This window comes from Ammospiza caudacuta, chromosome 5 (genome assembly GCF_027887145.1).
Source record: "Ammospiza caudacuta isolate bAmmCau1 chromosome 5, bAmmCau1.pri, whole genome shotgun sequence".
Taxonomy (NCBI): domain Eukaryota; kingdom Metazoa; phylum Chordata; class Aves; order Passeriformes; family Passerellidae; genus Ammospiza; species Ammospiza caudacuta.
In genome coordinates, this window is record NC_080597.1 from 36288683 (window position 1) to 36307647 (window position 18965).

An 18965-nucleotide genomic window follows, 5' to 3' on the forward strand; every position below is an offset into this window, starting at 1 on the left:
GTATTTCATTGATATGAGTGTAAAACGACATTTGTCTCTTTCGTTAGGTTGATGGGAAAGACTTAAAAACTGAAAGTCCAGAAAAGACGATACACCTTTTTAAAATTACTCAGTCACTACTGAAGGTTTGTATTAAGGCTTACTTTCTTCAATTCTGCAAATGCATTTGTTTTGTTTTGTGTGTTTTTGTTTGTTTTTTGTTCGGGTTTTTGTGTTTTGGTTTGGTTGTTTTGTTGTTTTTTTTTTTGTTTGGTTGGGTTTTTTTTGTTTGTTTGTTTGTTTTTTGTTTAAATTGAAGCATCTTTTTTTCTCCTGTTCGTGAAAATACTGCTTACTCCTAAGGTAATTTATATGTCAAGTGGGTGCTTGCACCAGAGTACTTTCTTGTGTAGCTGTTGGAATTTAGTAGTGGGAAGTGAAGTGAATTGGAATAACATAGTTAGATAAATGGAAAATGCAAATAAATTTCTCAAAATAAATATGTTCTAAACATACGGTCTATGGAACAATCTTTTAATTTATGGTAGTAGTAAATATTTCTTCTTTGCTTGCTATGTTTCTTTTCTCAGATGAAAGCTCAAGAGGTAGAACTTGCACTAGAAGAAGTTGAAAAAGCTGGGGAGGAGCAAGCTAAATGTGGTAAGCCAGCTTTTTTATGCTGTTCCTAAAAGATTTGTTAAATATGTTTTTAGGTTTTTGTTCTTGCTGTTTTGTGGCTTTTTCTAAGGTTTAGAGAACTGGACAAAATACCAACTGCTCTGAAGTCAGTTGCTTTAATGTATTGTGTTTTTTACCTTATTGGGTAATTCACTGTATCTGTTCTATTTTAACAGAAAATAGTTTTAAAACCAAGCTGGTGAAACTTCAAAATGAATTAGAGGTATGTTTTCAAATTTTGTTAGTGTATAGAGTGCTCTGGTGGTGTCTTTTTAATTATTTTATTTTAGACTTGTATTTAGTCTTGTAAAGTTATGAAATAGCCCTACATTTTAGCAAATGCTTTTTATTGTTTTTTGAATATGCACCAGTCTTAGCTGAAGAATTACTTGAGTTTTTTTGCACTTGAAAAATCCCATTTATTTTAGTCTTAGTATCTGCTTTGTTTTTTTTAGTTCTTTCTACTTTGAATATCTACTGTATTTATAATGTTATTTTAATGCTTATAAGATGGCACAAAAGTCTGCTGGTGGTCGTGATACTCGTTTTTTGCGTGATGAGATCCACCAACTGGAGAAGCAATTGGAACAAAAAGAGAGACTGTTAACAGATACAGAAAAAGAGTTGGAAAAGGAGAAGAAAGTGAATGAACAGGTATGAAGGACTTGAGCTTGACATCTCTAGAAGCTGTTCTGTCAAATATTTTGAGAAGTTGATATTCTGAAAAAAGCATCTGAAAAAAAAGAAAGAAAACACTGATGACACAGGATTGCTGTGCATTTGTTTTTTTGTTTCTGGAGTTCTTTGTGGTGTCAGTGATGCTTATAAAGTTTTCTGTCTTGTAGCTTTCTCTTCGAATTGAAGATGCTGAAAATGAAAACATCAGATTCAGGAGAGAGGTTAGCAAAAATTATTGCTGATTTACTGTATTTTTAAATTTTTTATAAATATACTACTATATTTCTGTATTTATAATTTTTTGTGTGATGTTTAATTTTGGAACATTGCCTGTGTACTACTGCAAAGTAAATATGTTGTACATCTGCTCCAATGAAACATAGTTAATTGAGGTCAGGAAGTCTCTACATTTCAATTTGAATACTCCTACTGTGCATTAGCTTGGCCTGGATTTTGGGTTTTGAATTTTTGACATTTTTGTTAAATATTGTTTCCAATATTGTCCTGGGGGTAAAACCTTGATAATCATTTGTCAAAATACCCTTCTATATATGTGTGTCTATATATGTGTGTCTATATATGTGTGTCTATATATGTGTGTGTGTATATGTATATGCCTGCAGAGGTATAACAAAAACTATTTTATTTTGTCTCTATATTGGTTAATATTTGGTCTTCCAAAAGCAAAGCTAATTTCTAATATTTTTCATGCTTTGTTCTCTTGGTCTTGTTTTCTCCTTTTTAATATGAAGAAAAAGCGCATAAAGAAAAAGGTGAGGCTTCTAAGACTTCTAAAAGCAGACTGTAGGAATTTGGATGGGTTTTGCGTGTCTTAGCTCTTTGTGTTAGCTTTCTAGAAATGCAGCAACTTTGTCTTCAACTCTTAGAAATGGATTTAAGTTTGGGTTGCTTTTTGTGCAGAATGAGCAATTGCGTCAGGATGTGGTTGACTATCAGAGGCAAATAGATTCTCAAAAAGAAGCAATTCCATTACGAAGAGGAGAGGTATCTGATTACACATCACAGCTGTCCAAAAGAAGCTCTGAACTTGTCCAGTATTTGGATGAAATTCAGGTAAGAATCTATGCATTCTATTGAGTAGCTATTGGAATTTTACTGACCATAGTGTCTGTCATGACACTACATCAATTTACAGATAAAGTCATGTGGAGTAAGGGAATTCATAATAAGGATTCAGTCATACATACAATCTGCATCCCTGAATTTGGTAGAGGTAATGAAGTTACTGATGGGGAGAGAGATTTGTCTTACTTGCTGTTTGGGTTTGTTGAAATTGATAACCTAGAGAGGAAATACTCTATTCTGTGCTAATTTTGAATAAGACTTTCCAGTTCTTATTCAGGTTTTAAAACAGGCACTTTCTAAAAGCAGTTTTTTCTTTATCTTTTGCAGAATTTGACTGAAGCTAATGAGAAGTTGGAGATTCAAAACCAAGAAATGAGGAAAAACCTTGAGGAATCAGTGCAAGAAATGGAGAAGATGACTGATGAATATAGCAAAATGAAACTAATTGTGCAACAGTCTGATATTATTATGGATGAGTTAAGAAAAGAGAAAGATCGATACAAATTTCAAGTAAGAAATGACTCATCATTTAGTATAATTCTTTTTTAGGTTTCTACTCTGTTTTCATATTTTAGCTTAAGTTAAAACTTTCTGTCTATGCAGTTAAAACCTTACACTCCTCTAAAGTAATGCTCTTTAAAAATAATGTGATCTTTGAATATGGTACAGATTTTAAAATTTTACTGCAGACCACAAATTTTTTTTTTTGTATAGTATGTTAGTCATGCACTGTTCTCAAAAGTCATTCCCTTGCTGTTGTAACTCAGATCTCTTAAGTTTTGTATCCTTGATTTAGTGTGTTTGTACATAATATATATATTAGTTCCAAACCTTTTTGTAATGATGTTCATCCAAATGGCATGTCTAGGTTCAGGATCTTTCAGACCAGTTGAAAGCAAAGAATGAGGAAGATGATCCACTCATGGCAGCTGTAAATGCAAAAGTTGAAGAATGGAAGGTATTTTTTAGTACTTTTAAAATCCTTTCTAGGAATTCCTTCAAGTGTTCTGATGGTATTTTATCTTCTTTTCAGAAAATCTTAGCTTCAAAAGATGATGAACTGCTAGATTATCAGCAAATGTTACTTAACTTGGAAGAGAAAATGAAAATGCTCCAACTTGATGTAGACAGAAACAGTATACTGTCCCTTCAGCAGGTACAGTTCATGTGAGACATTGCACACATAGAAATCACCATTAACTACATATGCTATTGACTAAATATGTATTTAATCTTTCATAGTTTGCAAATACAAAATACTTAATTTTGAGAATTAAGAGACAGGTTGATTCATTGCACTGCAAAGTTAGCTTAATAGACATTGTACAAAGGAAACTTCTCTGTATGTATGTGTGTATGACCTGAACTCTTCGTAGCTGACTCTATTAATTTCATATTACTCTATTATGTAGTGTTTCTAAAATATGGCTTTAGCTTCCACTAAATTTGTTAGTTAAGGAACGGTCTTACCTAGTACATTATTTTTTGTGTTCATTTACCTCATCTTGTTAATTCTGTGGTTCATCATATGACAGAACTGTCTAAATTTGTGTATCTCTCATATTCAGGCAAAATTACATAGCTCTTCATGATTCTGAATGTCTCTACTTTCTTAAAAAACATAACCTCCTCCCCGTCCCCCCAAAATAATGGCCCATTAGGAATCCTGAAATAGTCTCTATGGAAAGCATACTCTCTGATTCCAGGATGATTTCCTGCCTTGCTTCAAGTTTTTTAAGCAAATGTGTAATGGCATTTATGTTACATTTTGGGTTCTTGTAAACTGAGCAGTATGGTGAGATATATTTATGTCATCTTCCAAACCTGATGACAGATAGCTTCTCAAGAGAAAAACACTCTAAATTACAAACCAGCCTTAAGTATCAGAAGAGGAAAGCAGCTGAAAGTAACTTTGATAGGCAGTTGTTTGGTTTTAGCTGATTATATGGCTGTAGAGGTTGCTTTTGGCGGGGGGGGGCTGGGGGAAGGAGGGGACATTATTGGCATGGCATTTTGAAATGTTTGTGTAAATCAGCATGTATTTTAAGCAGATATTTAAAAATTAATCAAGTTACTGCTCAGGTTTTTGCTCAAAATGGACTGAGCTTGCTATCCTTCAACGTGTGTTCATATTCTAATGGGTTGTATCTAGGTTTTTACAACTTTGCTAAGCTCTGTACTTTTAGGTTTCAAATGTGGTTATATTTGTAAGAAATTCTGTAAGTTGTTTTTCAGAGCATTGGTATAAAGTAAGGACCTTGAGATTTTTGTGGTTTTTATTATTAAAATATTATTATTTTACATTTTATTATTATTAATTCCTGTAAATTTTGAAGTATCATTTTTATCTTTTAGCACTTTTTATTACTCACAGAAAAAGTAACGTTAAGATTTCTGTGTTGTTTCTGAAGTTCATGTACAAGTACAGAAATAGGGTAGTATACACAGAAGTCACTTCCCCAGTCTGTATGTACCTATGAATGTATATGCATCCAAAACAAGGTAGGATATGAATTTTGAAAAGTTAGATGACTTGCTGAAAGGCTGTCTGCAATTTATGTGTCATGTATGATGGATTGTTAGTCCTTGCTATCTTGAACTTGTGTCTCTTAGTTCCCAATGCAATTGTTTATGAGGAAGTTGCCAAGAAACCTGTATTATCCAAAACTTTTCTTCTAACACTGGCAAACTCTGAGAGTATTGTTTCTATTTAAAGTCATTATGCTAAAATGCTGCTTATTTTTCTGTGTTTGAGTGCTTTATTTTTACTTTCTTTTTTATTTTTCCTGCTTTGCATTTATATACCAAACTTCTAGATAATATCTGAACTCTCTGTTGTAAGTATATTTTATGTTCTATAAATTGTTTTGTATTAGCTACATGTAATTTCTTCATTTCCCATGTGGTGTTCTTCATTGGTAGTTTGCCTGTGAGTAAAGAAGGATCCTTTAATGGAGTTTCTTTTTTTTTTTTGTATGCATAGGGTGTGCAAGAGCGAGATGCTCAGATAAGATTGCTCACTGAGCAAGTTGAACAGTATACCAAAGAAATGGAGAAAAATGCATTCCTTATTGAGAAATTAAAAGATGATCTCCAAAAAGATAAAGGTAACATGACTGTTTTGTATTAATGTCAAAATCAGGAAAATCAGAAACCACAAATTTACCTTACATGATTTATTTTTTTAGAAATACAGGAAAAAAATTTGCAGTATTTGAGTAATTTTTTTAGGTCTCTGATATTTTTTCTTAGTTTTCTTTTATTAAACATTCATGAAGAGTGTAAATTTTTCCAGATTACCTCAGTGGGCTTTATGGGTAAAAAAATTATACCTGATCTGTAAAAGTTAGAGCATAAAATATCTCAGCTCCATGAAGAATTGAAAGGGAGTAATAGTTTGCAATTCCAAATAAATTCTGATGTCCTTTCTGTGCACTCAGTTATGATAAATATTGTTTGAAGAAAATTTTAGGGGGAAGAGAGCCAAACCTCTTATATGTAGTGTCTTGTAATTTCTAATTAAAAAGAGCAGGAAATGAAAATCTCCTTTATAATGTTTTCTGAAGTGTTTCTGTCTTGATTAACGGCAGATAGCAAGAATTCCTAGTTGAATTATAAACATCAAAGTTTTTCTTTCCAGGTCACTCATCTCTTGCTCAGCAGAACCAAATTGGGGATATGCAAGAAAAGTTTAAAATGCTAGAAGAGAGAACTATGGAGGCTGAGAAATCAGCAGAATTGGCAGAAGCACATGCTAGAGAAAAAGACAAAGAGCTTGTTGACACTTTGAAAAGAATGAGAGACTATGAGCTGGTAAACAGTTTGTCAGAGTGGAGAGGGTATTAATCATATTTTTAGAAGATTGTTTTGTTCTCCCATATTTATTTAATTGATCTAAATAAAACTTAAATAAATAAATTTGGTGCCCTTCCCCTTCGTTCTTCCCTTCCCTATTGAACAGTAATTGAATGCTCAAGATACAATTCTTCAAATGATCATGTAGTTGGAGGACTCACTTTTGAAATATGCAGGCTCCTCTGTAGTCAGGGACAGATGTACAGGATCTGCTTTCTATTCAGTAACTATTTTCACTAAGCATAGTACAGAAGAGTGATAGAGGTTGAAAAATATTTTTTCTTGTCTGTGTAATGATGAAAGAAAGATTCATTATCTATTTTAGTACGTCTTCTATTGGTTGTTTAGTTCTTACTTCCTGTTATTCCCTGTTTTTTACAGGGAATATATGGCTTGGAAGAAGCTGTTGCTGAAATCAAAGATTTAAGAAAGCAAGTCAAAATACGAGAACATGAGATTGAGTCATTAATTAAGGAAGTCAATAAACTTGGACTTAAAATAAATGACCTTCTTGATGAGAATGAAGAACTCAGAGAGCGCTTAGGTATGCTATATCCAGTACATGTTCAATTATTTGTTGTGTAAAAATTGAAATAGGATTCTGTAATGGTAATTTTTTACTGTGCTAAGTCACTGGAAATAGCTGGTTATGTTCTGCTAATATTTCCAAGTAGTTTTAATTATTTTGGACAAACTGCATTAATGAACTCGGCTTACAGGTTCCTTTGAGTGAACAAAGTAGGAGAGTAGGTTCTCCACTATTTTTTTGTTTTGATTCCTCTTCAGTCATGCATTGCCTAATAAACTTCATAATATGGCATCTGGAAACCATAGTGTCCTGAAGTTGTAATGCTAGATGAAACACACAGAGAAAACTTCTGATAGGCTTCTTTTTAAATAGAAGAATTTAAATGTAAATAAATTTAATTTTAGGTGCCACTTTATTTTATTTTGGGTTTTGAGTAACTGTGGTAAATTAAGCTTTCTTCTGTTCTTAATACATGGAGTGTAAGATGTGTGTTTATGTTATATAGATAGTTATATATTTTTATAGATAGTTGAGAATACAATCAACTACCCACAAATTATTTTTTTAACTCTACTTCTCTAGTTAGGTTCTTACATAAATCAACTTCATTAACTACCATTAATCTTCCTCCTTAATAAATGACTGTGATCTGTTTTCTTGTAGGTCTTGAGCCAAAGACAATGATTGATTTAAATGAATTCAGAAACAGCAAAGCACTGAAGCAGCAGCAATATAGAGCTGAAAACCAGATTCTTTTGCAAGAGGTAAGTGATAAATTCTATTTTTGTGTAAAAGCTACGTAATAAAAATGCATTTGAACAAAATGGAATACTGATTTGTGAATAATAATATGCAGATTGAAAGACTAGAAGAGGAAAGAATTGAACTGAAAAAACACATTCGTAAGTTGGCTCAGGAGAAAGGAAGAAGAGTTGCAACATTAGGTAGGATGTTTTTGATATACACTGTCATTTCAAAAAGATTCTGCTTATACATAAACATAAAAATTCTGTTTATAGTTAATGTAGCTATGTTGTACTTGCTCATTTGTTTAAATTAGAGGGCTTAATACGTTGCATTGAATCTGTAGGGAGAGGTGAGTGGTTTTGGATTTCCTGATCTTACAGCCCAGTATCTTCTTGAGTTGTGATGACTTGTAATGCACCTCTGGGCCTTCTGTCTTTGCTTTACAATAGGTGTAGGATCATCTTCCCAAAATTTCCAGTAAATCAACATAATTCGTGTGTTCCAAAATTCTTAAAATTTCAATTCCATTCCACTCATGGTACCATAATGCTCAGATGGAAAGGCAGAAAACTAGAACTCAGATACAATAAATGGAGTGTATTCTTTTGGTTGAAGACCAGTTAAAATTTCCTAATAATTTATTACTTTTACATCTGCTTGCATTAGGATTGGATGCTGATAATATGTCAATGACTGATAGCTTTACTGAAGAGAAGGAAAAGAATACGAGGAAGTTGGATTTCTTGAACAGACATGACATTGCTGAAGTAGAAGCAAAAGTAGGTTCATTAAGCAAGTTTATGAACGTTTCTTGTATTTCTCTTTCAATGACTAAAACCACCTATTTTGTAAATACTTGTTAAAATACTTATCTAGGGGCTTTTATTAACTGCTTTTAAAAAATCCTAAAATGAATAATCTGTCATATTTTTTAGAAGACAAGTGAATATTCTATATTTTTTGTAAATACTTGCTAGCAGCTCATGTAATGTGCAATGGAGAAACACACTTGCAGATGGAATAGCACCAGCTGAAGTTCTGAAGACAGAAAAATAAAGCTGAAAACAGAAAGGCTGTGGGAAAAACTTGTGGCATACACGAGAATTCAGATCACTTGGAAAAAACCAGTTTTTCAGTTCATTTAGGTGCTAAGTCTATGAGATAGAGTGGCAACTAGTTAATCACAAGTGTAATTTTGAAACTCTTGGTGTTTTCATATGTAGAGCTACAACTTGCAAGGCCCCACAGACTTCTGTTTTGTTCCAGACCACTATTCCAGCTGCTGCATGACCCAAGAGTACATATTTCGCTATGGACAGTGTTACATGGCATACACCTCATGTAACTATTCCAGTGAATCCATTTCTGTTCCTATTTAGGCGAGAAATCAGTATGTGCATGGGGAAATTTTCATGAATGCCTATTTTGAATTTGAAAAAGTCTGGGAATAAAATATTAAACTGCTAAAATTAGATTCTGTGGTTGTTTTTTTAGAATGAATATCTTGCAACTGAATTACGTGAGAGAGAGAGAGACTTGGAGAAGAACAGGACTGTAATGGCCAAATTTCAATCTAAATGTGAGTTGCAGCCTGTTTTAAAACTAGGGAACATTATCAGATACCTATAGATAGTTTGCTAATTTAGTTGTTCTGTTTCTGTAATTGTGATCATAAATATCTGACTTGTAAAAAAAATCTTGTGTTTATATTAGTGTATATCCTTGTGTCTATGTGTAAATATACATTTGTGGTGTTACCAAAGCAGTGATAGTACATGAAACATAGTTTATTCACACTAAATACTTTAAAATGTTATCTCTCATGTTTTTCCTTATTGATTCAGACCTAGTAAAGTCTTTAGGTGTGTGAGTAATCCCACTTGTAACAATTATACAACTTGTGTAGCTGTAGGGATTTTCTGGCTGAAAGGAAGTATTGGGGAATTAGAGCCACTTGCTGCTTACATATATATCTATGTTAGCTGAAGTGCACTGTTTAAAAACACAGGAATAAAATAAATTCTAATTTCTTCTGGATAAGAAGCTTTATTTTTTTCCCCAGAAAATGTGAATTCTTAAAATTATTTTTGAATTTCAAAATAGACTTGGTGAAACTACTCAAGTTTTTGCAGCTCCCTCCTGGGTGTTCAGGATGAGTAGCAATATTGTTTGAATGCAGAAAATGTCCTGACAGGTTTATTGTGGTTTTTTCAGTTTTCAGACTTCTCATTTTTGCTGGAAATTGGAATTTCATTGAGAAACTACAGGGGGTAGGAGTCTAGAGACTCCTTGACAGCCACATAATTTAAATGCTCCTTTTTTCTTATTCTGGAGAAGGAATTCAGGCAATTCTTAGATACTTCATTGTTACACCCAGACATTTCCAACACAGTTGTGTTTCTGAGCTGGTAAAAATCAGGCTACTAAAGAAGTTTAAAATGAAGTAAACATTGAAGACTGGAAAATTCAGTAAAGTTACTTGTGTCCCATGAAGCTTTTTTTTTTTTTGATATATCATCACATATTTCATCTCCCAGATATTCCTAGCAGCTCTTGATTTTCATTTCATAATTGCTTATGCCTGTGCATGTATAACATGAACATTCTTTTAATGTTTCAAATCAACAAGAATCATGATGAAATGTCCTAGGAAACCTTAAATCATTTTTTCAGTGCTTTTTGACTGATTTAAACTTTTATTGCAGTAAAAGAGTTATCAGAAGAGAATAAACAACTTGAACAAGGAATGAAAGAAATATTGCAAGCCATCAAGGAAATGCAGAAGGATTCTAGTATGAAGGGAGGAGAAACAGCCTTAATAATCCCTAGTCTGGATCGCTTAGTTCATGTAAGCTTGCCTTCTAAAATATTATTTAGCTTTGTAGGATTTACAGGAATAACATGTTATGTTTTTTGCTGATTTCATGTACTCTAAACTTGAGGGCTCCAGTTTACTCTGAAAAAATTAAAGCTTTTCTACACTTTTTCTTTATTATGTTAATTAACTGTTTACTGCATTAGGCAATGGAGTCAAAGAATTCAGAGGGCATCTTTGATGCTAGTGTACACTTGAAAGCCCAGGTTGACCAGCTTACAGGACGAAATGAGGAATTGAGACAGGAGCTAAAAGAGACTCAGAAGGAAGCAACAAGTTTGTCTAATCAGCTGGCAAGTGCCAATGAAAAGGTACATAATTTATTTTATATAGTTTATTTCCAACTTCAAAAGTGGCTGTTCTGATAATTTAGAACAATCCACATGATCTATAAGACACTGAATTCAGCTTATTGAACGATGTCATTGTACAAATCAAACTGAAATTTATGTAGTGGACCAACTAATTTGTCCTTTTTAACTTCAGATCTTAACTCTTCTTAATGTTACTTTATCCTTGCAATATTAAATCATGTTAAACACCAAGCATGCCTGTCTTCTGGGGAGAGCTGTGGCCAAAAAAGCTCACAGATCTATTTCTTCAAAAAAGCCAGGAGTCTTACATTTTTTATTTATAAATATGTAACAGAAATTCAGTGATTGAAACGATGAGTCGTTCTTTAAAGTCTTATATCTTGTTTTAAGTTGTACAATTTATTCTGTGGAATGGTTCTTCCAGGGAAGGAATGATGAATGAAATAATTTCTTACAAGAAGCTGAATTTAAATTTGCCTTTTATCACAGCTTTGGTGATAAACTAATCCTCTAAAATAGTGTTAGAAAACCAGAGAGCTTTTAAATTAAATGAAAAGGCAAAGATTTGATTAGAAAAAACTGTCAAATAACCACTGCAATAATTCTTTCCATAACTTAATCTTACTAAAGGAGTAGGAATGCACCGTGTTTCAAACAATTGGAATAAAACTGTGATTATATGTGTAGTTGCCCTGATTGCTGGGGTAATTTGATAAATTTGGATTAATGTATTATGCATTTATTGATTTATGAAATCATAGCATTTTTAAAGGATATTTTAGGGAGTATTAGAGTGTTTTAGAATATAAGTGAAATTATTAGGTTCTTAATAACAATTGATGTAGCAGTATATTTTTCATCATTTTTTTAAATCAAATAGCAAGAGCTACTTCTTTATGAGAGTTTTGTATCCTGTCTTTAGATTGAACAAATGAAAAAGGAAATTTGCTTACTACATCAGTCAGAAGGTGCCAATATTGTCTTCCAAACAGTGAATCTTCCAGAAGGAATGGCTCCTTCCAGTGTTAATACAATTAATTCTCTGAATGAATATATAATACATCTTACACAGGTAACTCATATATTCCTTGAAATAAAGAGTATTTGTAACATGTATCTAATTCCTTTCAAGTCCAGTAGAATGCCATGTATGGACATGAGAGATGTCTCCAACATTATTTTGGTGTTCTAACATCTACTAAACCCTTTGGGATATTCTGTAATTTAAAGTTGTAAGTATTGTGCTGTGCTGTAAGCCTGAAAGGTAATAGCTAACTAAATGGACAGCAATTCAGATTTTTTTATGTTTTAAATCTGAATTTTGATCTAAATATTTGCCCACTCTTCCTTCTACTTCCACAGTTGCACTCTTTCTATGAGAACCTCTCTCTTACTGCTGTCTGGATTCCACACCTGAGTCTGCATGTGCAAATCCTACCTGAACAGTTTTTCCCTATAGAGCCAAGGTCTCTAGTCATTTACTATATGATTTTTCATTCCGTTATTTGTCAGAAATACATCGACAATTGTAGATAAAGGCATGAATACATTGAAACCAATTCCAGTGATTCCCATGGGAAGCCTAGGAAACAGGCATATTGTAATGAAGAATGATTTCAGAATTGGAGTAAGAAAAGAAAAGGAAGTTATCTTTTTATTATTGTTAATTTATCTTTTTATGTCTTTGATCATTTTTTCATTTTTTCATTAGAAAATATTTCTTCAACTCTGTGTGCTTATAAAGTAGAAGAGTATTTGAGAAAATGAGAGGAAAAAGCCCCTTGCCAGTTAGACATTTAGTTTTCTTTGTGAGCTAGCTACAAGTCATAGTGTTTTGAACTTTGAGGACTGAAACTGCAGTGCAGGCTTTGTGTTCTCTTTCACACCAATAAATGTGAATGCTGAAGCTCATTGGATTTTTTCATCTGTTGCTTCTAAAGAAAATGCATATTTCATATTCATAGTTCACGCAGTTCATGGCAGAAGCATCTATCATGAAAACACAAAGGACTGCCATTTTAATTAAATTGCTAGTTTCATGTTTAAAACTTACATTAATAATATATGTATTTTTATTTGGAAAATAATAACTAGGAACTGGAAAACAAAGAAAAGTTGCTTAAACAATTAGAAGATGCAGTGGAGGACTACAAGCGAAAATTTGCAGTAATTCGTCATCAACAAGGCTTGCTGTATAAAGAATATCAAAGGTATTGCTCTCTTTTCTGAATTATGAAAGTTCAATTATCTTAATATTTAACAGTCTTGAAACAAGATTTGCTACTGTGGTGAATTTCTTTGGTTAATGTAATAAATGTGCCATGTTTGGATATGGACTCCATGCATTTTCTTTAGTCCTGTAAAGATTCAGAAAACCGTCTTCTGTTGGACTCTTCTCATTTTGCATGTTCTATCATGAAGATTTCATTGTGCTTTCTACATCTGATATCTTACACTTACTAGAACCTGGTATGATGGTTATTAGCCTCATTTTCTTTTGCTTTCAAGTATGCGTTCTCATAGGTTTTTGGGAGTGGAGAGGAGGGGAGGGAAAAAAGGAAACTGCTGTCCAAATACAGTCAGAGATCTCTGAAAATTTCATGTTGTCAGGATTTTGTGGTTGCTTTTCTTTTGGACTCCTTTTATATGCTTCAGTGAACCTAAATTCCATATAATTATTCTTACGGTCAAAAAAATTGAAAAGATATTTTCATCTGTTGGGAGGATAGGGATGATTAAGATAATTTGGATTTTTCAATTAACAAACTATTGGTTGGATACTCTCTGGATTGGGATGAATACCCAGATGGCTTCTGGAATAAGGGTTTAACTTTTCAGAAACTTCTGTTTGTTCTTTGAATCAGTTAAGATTCCCAGACAATGTTATCTTTTTTTTAGGCATAAAAGAGACAGTTTTTATTGAAGGCTGTAATATACTGCCTCATTTACTACTAGGTGAGATTTCTCCAATATCCAATGGGGATAAAATGATGATTCAAGGTTTTTTCTCTAAAGCTGGTACAGATTGAAGTTATGAAAGGAGATTCTTTGACTTGACATCCCATTAAATTGACTTGCAAAGAATTTTCTTTAATTCTCCTCCATTTTGCTCCATTATTTAAGAAACTTAGATACCTCTTTGGAGAGAAAATGCCACTTCTAAAATACCCTTGATGAACCATTTTTTAAACTAAGGAACTTCCTTATTACACTTGTATGAAAGATCATAGTTGGTTTTTTTTCTCCCAAAAATATAAATAAAAATGGACAGAGGAGAGTAGTTTGCGCCTAAGTGAAGCTTAATTAGCTGAATCTTTTTATGTTTTGGGTGTGGTTTTCACTGAAAAAACAATGCTGGGAAATTACATCCTTTAAGCATCAATAATATACATTTGAAGAACAAATAAGATACTGAAGAATTATTTTCATCATTTAACCAGCTGTAGGCTAAACAGAGGATATTGTTTTTCAGTAATCCAGCTACAATTTATCATGTGCTTTTCAAATTATCTTACTGCTAAAAGTAAGTACCTTAGTTTGCAATATTTCGGAATTGCTTTTGAAGTACAGTTTTAAAAATCATCAGCTCTTTCATTATAATAAATTAAAATTTGGTACTGTTTTAGTCAAAAAGAAAACTGGCAAAAAGAATCAGAAAATATTAAAAAGGAAATGAAAAAACTGGAAGAGCAAAAAGAAGAGGATGCTATGAAGATAAAGGCATATTCTGTAAGTAATTTTGTTACTTTCAATTTTCAAAAACATTTTAGGACACAGAACAGAGGTTTTAATACACTACTCTTGTTTATTAGCTGGGGAAAATGTGTACACACACCTCTTGTGCCTGTCCCAGGGTGCTGTGTATGCATGGGGGTGCTCCAGTGTTGCGTGTGCCTGTTGGCCTTCCTGCAGTCTGCTAATCCATGCACTGGCGAGAAACCACCCCAAGAGGTCACATCACTCACCTGATGAGGTGTGGGCCCTTAATTGTTCCACTTAGTACCCCCAGACCATTATCTGGAGTGCTGAGGTGTGGTGTCCACCAGGGAAGATACAGGGACATTGGAGAGGCTTCTGAAGCTGAGCTAGGTTATGAGTGCTGCATTATAACCCTTTCTGCCTTTGCTGTTAGAAGTTTTAATGCTTTTTTAATGCCAGTTTTCAAGCTGACAACTTCAAATAAAGAAGTCTCTAATTTTATGGTTACCCTTCAGTCTGGTTAATGGTTATCTTTCTCTTCAACATTATCAGTTTTGAGAAAATGCCTTCTAAGGCAGGTATTCTGTTCACACCCACTCTTTACAGCCACGCTGCTCCCTGAACAGCAGTTGTTACCCAGGCTGTTTGACTGGGAGGAGGTGCATGCAAACAAGCCCTTGGAAAACACATTGGTTTACACTAAGAATTAAGGTTATTACTTTCAGTCGTGTCATTATATATAGCTGTTAATGTATATGAATCAGTGTTTCAGAAAAACAGGAAGCAATTCATCTTTTTACACATGCATGCAAACACGTGTGTCACACATACACATAAATGTTACTATGGAAGGAATCCTGTGGTTTTTTACTTTACAAGTACAGGTTTGATCTTCGAAGTAGAAGAGTATTAGGGTTTGTTTGGAGCCACAGGACTTCTATTTTGTTTAGAAAGTTGTTCCAATGCAATTTTTTATTCTAGTATAAATGGGAGGACTGATGAGAGTGAATGCAGAGAACCATTCTTGTTCTAAATTGTGAAAGTGTCAGCATTAATTAAAATTCCAGTTAGTCAGTCAAATGTACTTAGCTACTGGTTTTGAGAATTCATCTTTTTCTTAGAATACTGTATGTTTGAGCATATGTTGTGTGTGTGTACATATTTTATTAGCAAAAAGAAATTATTTCAGACAAATTAATGGAATTTTTCCACCTAGATTAAAAAATACACAAAAGATCTTGTGTATGTAGTTGTGCTTTACCATACTTATGTACAAAGGTCTTGTTTTAAAAAATTGTTTTACAGAATTTACTTGATGCACTTCAGATGGATCCTGATGAAGCAAAGAAAGTACTTGCAGAAAATAATAGAAAAATAACTGTTTTACGAGTTAATGAAAAATCACTAACAAGGCAGTGTACCACTTTACTTGAAATGGAGCGGCACCTCAGAAAAGAAAATGATAAACTAAAGGGTGAAATAACAGATATGGAGACTGCAGTTACAGGGAAGATTGGAAACTTGCAGCGATTCAAGGTATAGTTTATGGCAGTAATAGCACATATTTTTTATTTTTACAGTTGGCAAAGAAATACCCTTTGGTTTTAAATGGAGTTATTACTAGTTTCTTGAATGCATTTTCCAAAAAGTTTTTAATTGGTGTTACAAATCTTGCAGAAATATTCTTTGTATTTATATAAGTACTGTGTCCTGGACAAGCTCAGTAAGTGGGTCCATGTGAATCTCATATTCACAGTGCAAGGTGCTGTACTTGGGTCAGGGCAACCCCTGGTACCAATCCAGGCTGGGGAATGAACACATGGAGAGCAGCCCTGCTGAGAAGGACTTGGGGGTGCTGGTGGATGGGAGGCTGGACATCACCCACCCATGTGCACTTGCAGCTTGGAAAGCCAAAACACATCCTGGGCTGCACCAGAAGCAGTGTGACTGCTGTGAGGAAAGGCTGAGAAAATTGGGATTATTCAGACTGGAAACAAGGACGCCTCTGTGGTGACCTAAATCTGGCCTTCCAGTATCTGGAGGGAGCCTACAAGAAATATGGAGAGAGACTTTTGGCAATGGTGTATGGTGACAGGACAAGGGGGACAGGCTTCAAACTGAAGGAGAGTAGATTTAGATTAGATATTAGGAAGAAATTCTTAGCTATGAGGGTGGTGAGCCCTGGCACAGGTTGCCCAGAGAAGTTGTGAATGCTCTGTCCCTGGAAGCATTCAAGGCCAGGTCAGATGGGGCTCTGAACAAGCTGGTCTAGTGGAAGGTGTCCCTGCCCATGGCAGAGTGGTTTGGAACTAGATGATCTTCAAGGTGCCCTTCCAACCCAAACCATTCTATGATTCTTTGATCATCATATGAAACTGAATCTTACCTTTTGGTCTTGCAGGTTTCAAGGGCCTGTATTCATTTTACAAGATACCTTTTGACAGTGCCTTGAGAGGCAACTGTTGATAAAATTACCCAGAGAGTTGGAATATCAGAGAAGTTTTGTCAATGTTTATTGCAGATGATTTTTGAAGATGAACAGTTATTTAGAAAAATAAACTAATATACAAAACATTTTATTAAGTATTATTCTTTTTACATGGAGCAGTTTTATGTTTAAATTTCTAGATGACCTAGTAACCTATTGTGTTGATTATTTTCATAGGAAATGGCTAGCTTTAAGATTGCAGCTCTGCAAAAAGTGCTGGACAGTAGTGTGCCATTGTCTGAGCTAGAAGTGGCCAATAAGCAGTACAATGCATTAACTGCTAAATACAGAGAGATGTTACAGAAAGATAATTTGCTTGTGCAACGGACAACAAATATGGAACACACAGAGGTAATGTTTGTGTTACATTTTAACCCTAAGGGGAAAAAATGGGCAGACAGAAAAGCATTTCCTTTTGGTTCTTTGTTTATTTGTTTGTTTGTTCTTTAAACTAAGCTTTGGATGTGTTCTCTCAGAAATTACTTTTAGTTCTTTGATTACTAAAATGAGACAGGCGGGAGGAATGTTTGCTATCATCTTCAGTTTTGGAGGTCATTAGGAAAGTAGAATGGATGTAAACACTTTGAAAGCTTACTCTCAAAGTATGTGCTCTTACTACTTCCCAACTTTCCCAGGAATGAAATGTTTAGTTCCAAAAAGTGTAAAGCTTTTAATTTTACTTCCATAAAAGAAGCCAAAGATTGTTGATAATGTACTTGCAAAATATTGTAGATACTGCAAATATTTAACTCTTCTCGTAAAACTTTTATTCTGAAGTAGAAGGGAGTTTCTTCTCAAGAACTGTGAAGTTGGCTTCAAAGATATGTTACTACCTCCCACTTTTCATGGATGGTAAAGAATGAAGGACTCCTATGTCTATTTTATGGAATTTTGTGTGTATGAAAACTTGCATTACCTATTTCAGCAACTTCATAGAGCTAGAGAATAATATATCAACTAAAATGTGTCCAGAAAACTCAAACTGAAAATTAATATAAAGTATTTAATTTGTTTTATTGGTTAATGTGGAAATTTGTATTTCTATTTGGAGGAGTGAAAGAACATTTACAAAAGTAACATTTGCCATCATATTAGACGCCTAAAAGAACTAAAAGAAATGTGATATGTCTCAAAGAGGTATTAATGTGCAAGAGGAAGTATTCTTTGTGGGATGAAGTACTCCAGAAGTATTTCTTTCCCACTGTTAATGAGGTGCTCAGTATGACAAACAAAGATTTTCTCATCTAATTGTAGCTGCAGTAGGAATCTCAGTTGCTGGTAATAAATATTCACAGTATTCACTAGCTGTGACGGGAGGATACAGAGGACAAAGACTAATACTTTTACACTTTACAAATATATACACTTTACAAACATATAGTCTTCTGTTGCCATATATGTAGGTTAGGGGTTGCACACAAGTAAAGTCTGTTTATCTAAAAGATTTCATAGATACTAAAGATGAAATCTGCTACAATGAAATAGTTTGCTGTTATGTTGCAACTTTTCTGTCATATAGCGTGAGAATGAATCCCTGAAAGCACAGATATCTTCATTGAATAAGGAACTGGAGATCACAAAAGAAAAACTTCACACTGTAGAACAAGCTTGGGAGCAGATGACTAAACTGGGCAAGTATGAAAGTTATATTGCAACATCAAACACCAAATGGTACATCCTGTATAAAAGTAGTATTTTAAAATATTTTTAAAATGATGTGTCTTAAAATAATGAAAATTAAAAAAGAATGATAACTATTGTATGTCTTTCAGTAGTGATGTCCATTTTTGTGCTGAATTTTTTTGTTTGTAAATTTCATTTGACTAAAAGCAAGTTCAGTATTTTTCTAATAAAACTCTTCCACTTTGACTTTCTTGGGTTATTGGGTCAAGGGGTATTGGGTCTAGGGTTTAAAATCTTTTAACACAACGTCACCTGAATTTTTTTTTCTTAATATTGTCTAACTTGATTGTCTGTCATGGTGTTTTGGAGTTTGTTAAGAAAGTGAGTTCATTTTGCTGGTTTCATGCCTTGCAA

The 18965-nt window shown here is 33.6% G+C and overlaps 1 protein-coding gene across 1 annotated transcript in view; it reads left to right on the plus strand.

The window, feature by feature from the left end:
• The window catches only part of CEP290 (centrosomal protein 290), a 48167-nt gene that overhangs the window by 3036 nt on the left and 26166 nt on the right, over positions 1–18965 (plus strand). Inside the window, exons 4-27 of the mRNA XM_058804462.1 lie at positions 48–125; positions 570–639; positions 834–880; positions 1168–1311; positions 1503–1556; positions 2257–2409; positions 2749–2931; positions 3290–3379; positions 3455–3577; positions 5405–5528; positions 6062–6234; positions 6658–6820; positions 7469–7569; positions 7662–7749; positions 8219–8331; positions 9047–9131; positions 10258–10400; positions 10574–10738; positions 11664–11813; positions 12836–12951; positions 14368–14470; positions 15746–15976; positions 17106–17279; positions 18448–18559. Coding sequence (XP_058660445.1) covers positions 48–125; positions 570–639; positions 834–880; positions 1168–1311; positions 1503–1556; positions 2257–2409; positions 2749–2931; positions 3290–3379; positions 3455–3577; positions 5405–5528; positions 6062–6234; positions 6658–6820; positions 7469–7569; positions 7662–7749; positions 8219–8331; positions 9047–9131; positions 10258–10400; positions 10574–10738; positions 11664–11813; positions 12836–12951; positions 14368–14470; positions 15746–15976; positions 17106–17279; positions 18448–18559 — 2983 coding nt within the window. The remainder of the gene's footprint in view (positions 1–47; positions 126–569; positions 640–833; positions 881–1167; positions 1312–1502; positions 1557–2256; positions 2410–2748; positions 2932–3289; positions 3380–3454; positions 3578–5404; positions 5529–6061; positions 6235–6657; positions 6821–7468; positions 7570–7661; positions 7750–8218; positions 8332–9046; positions 9132–10257; positions 10401–10573; positions 10739–11663; positions 11814–12835; positions 12952–14367; positions 14471–15745; positions 15977–17105; positions 17280–18447; positions 18560–18965) is intronic.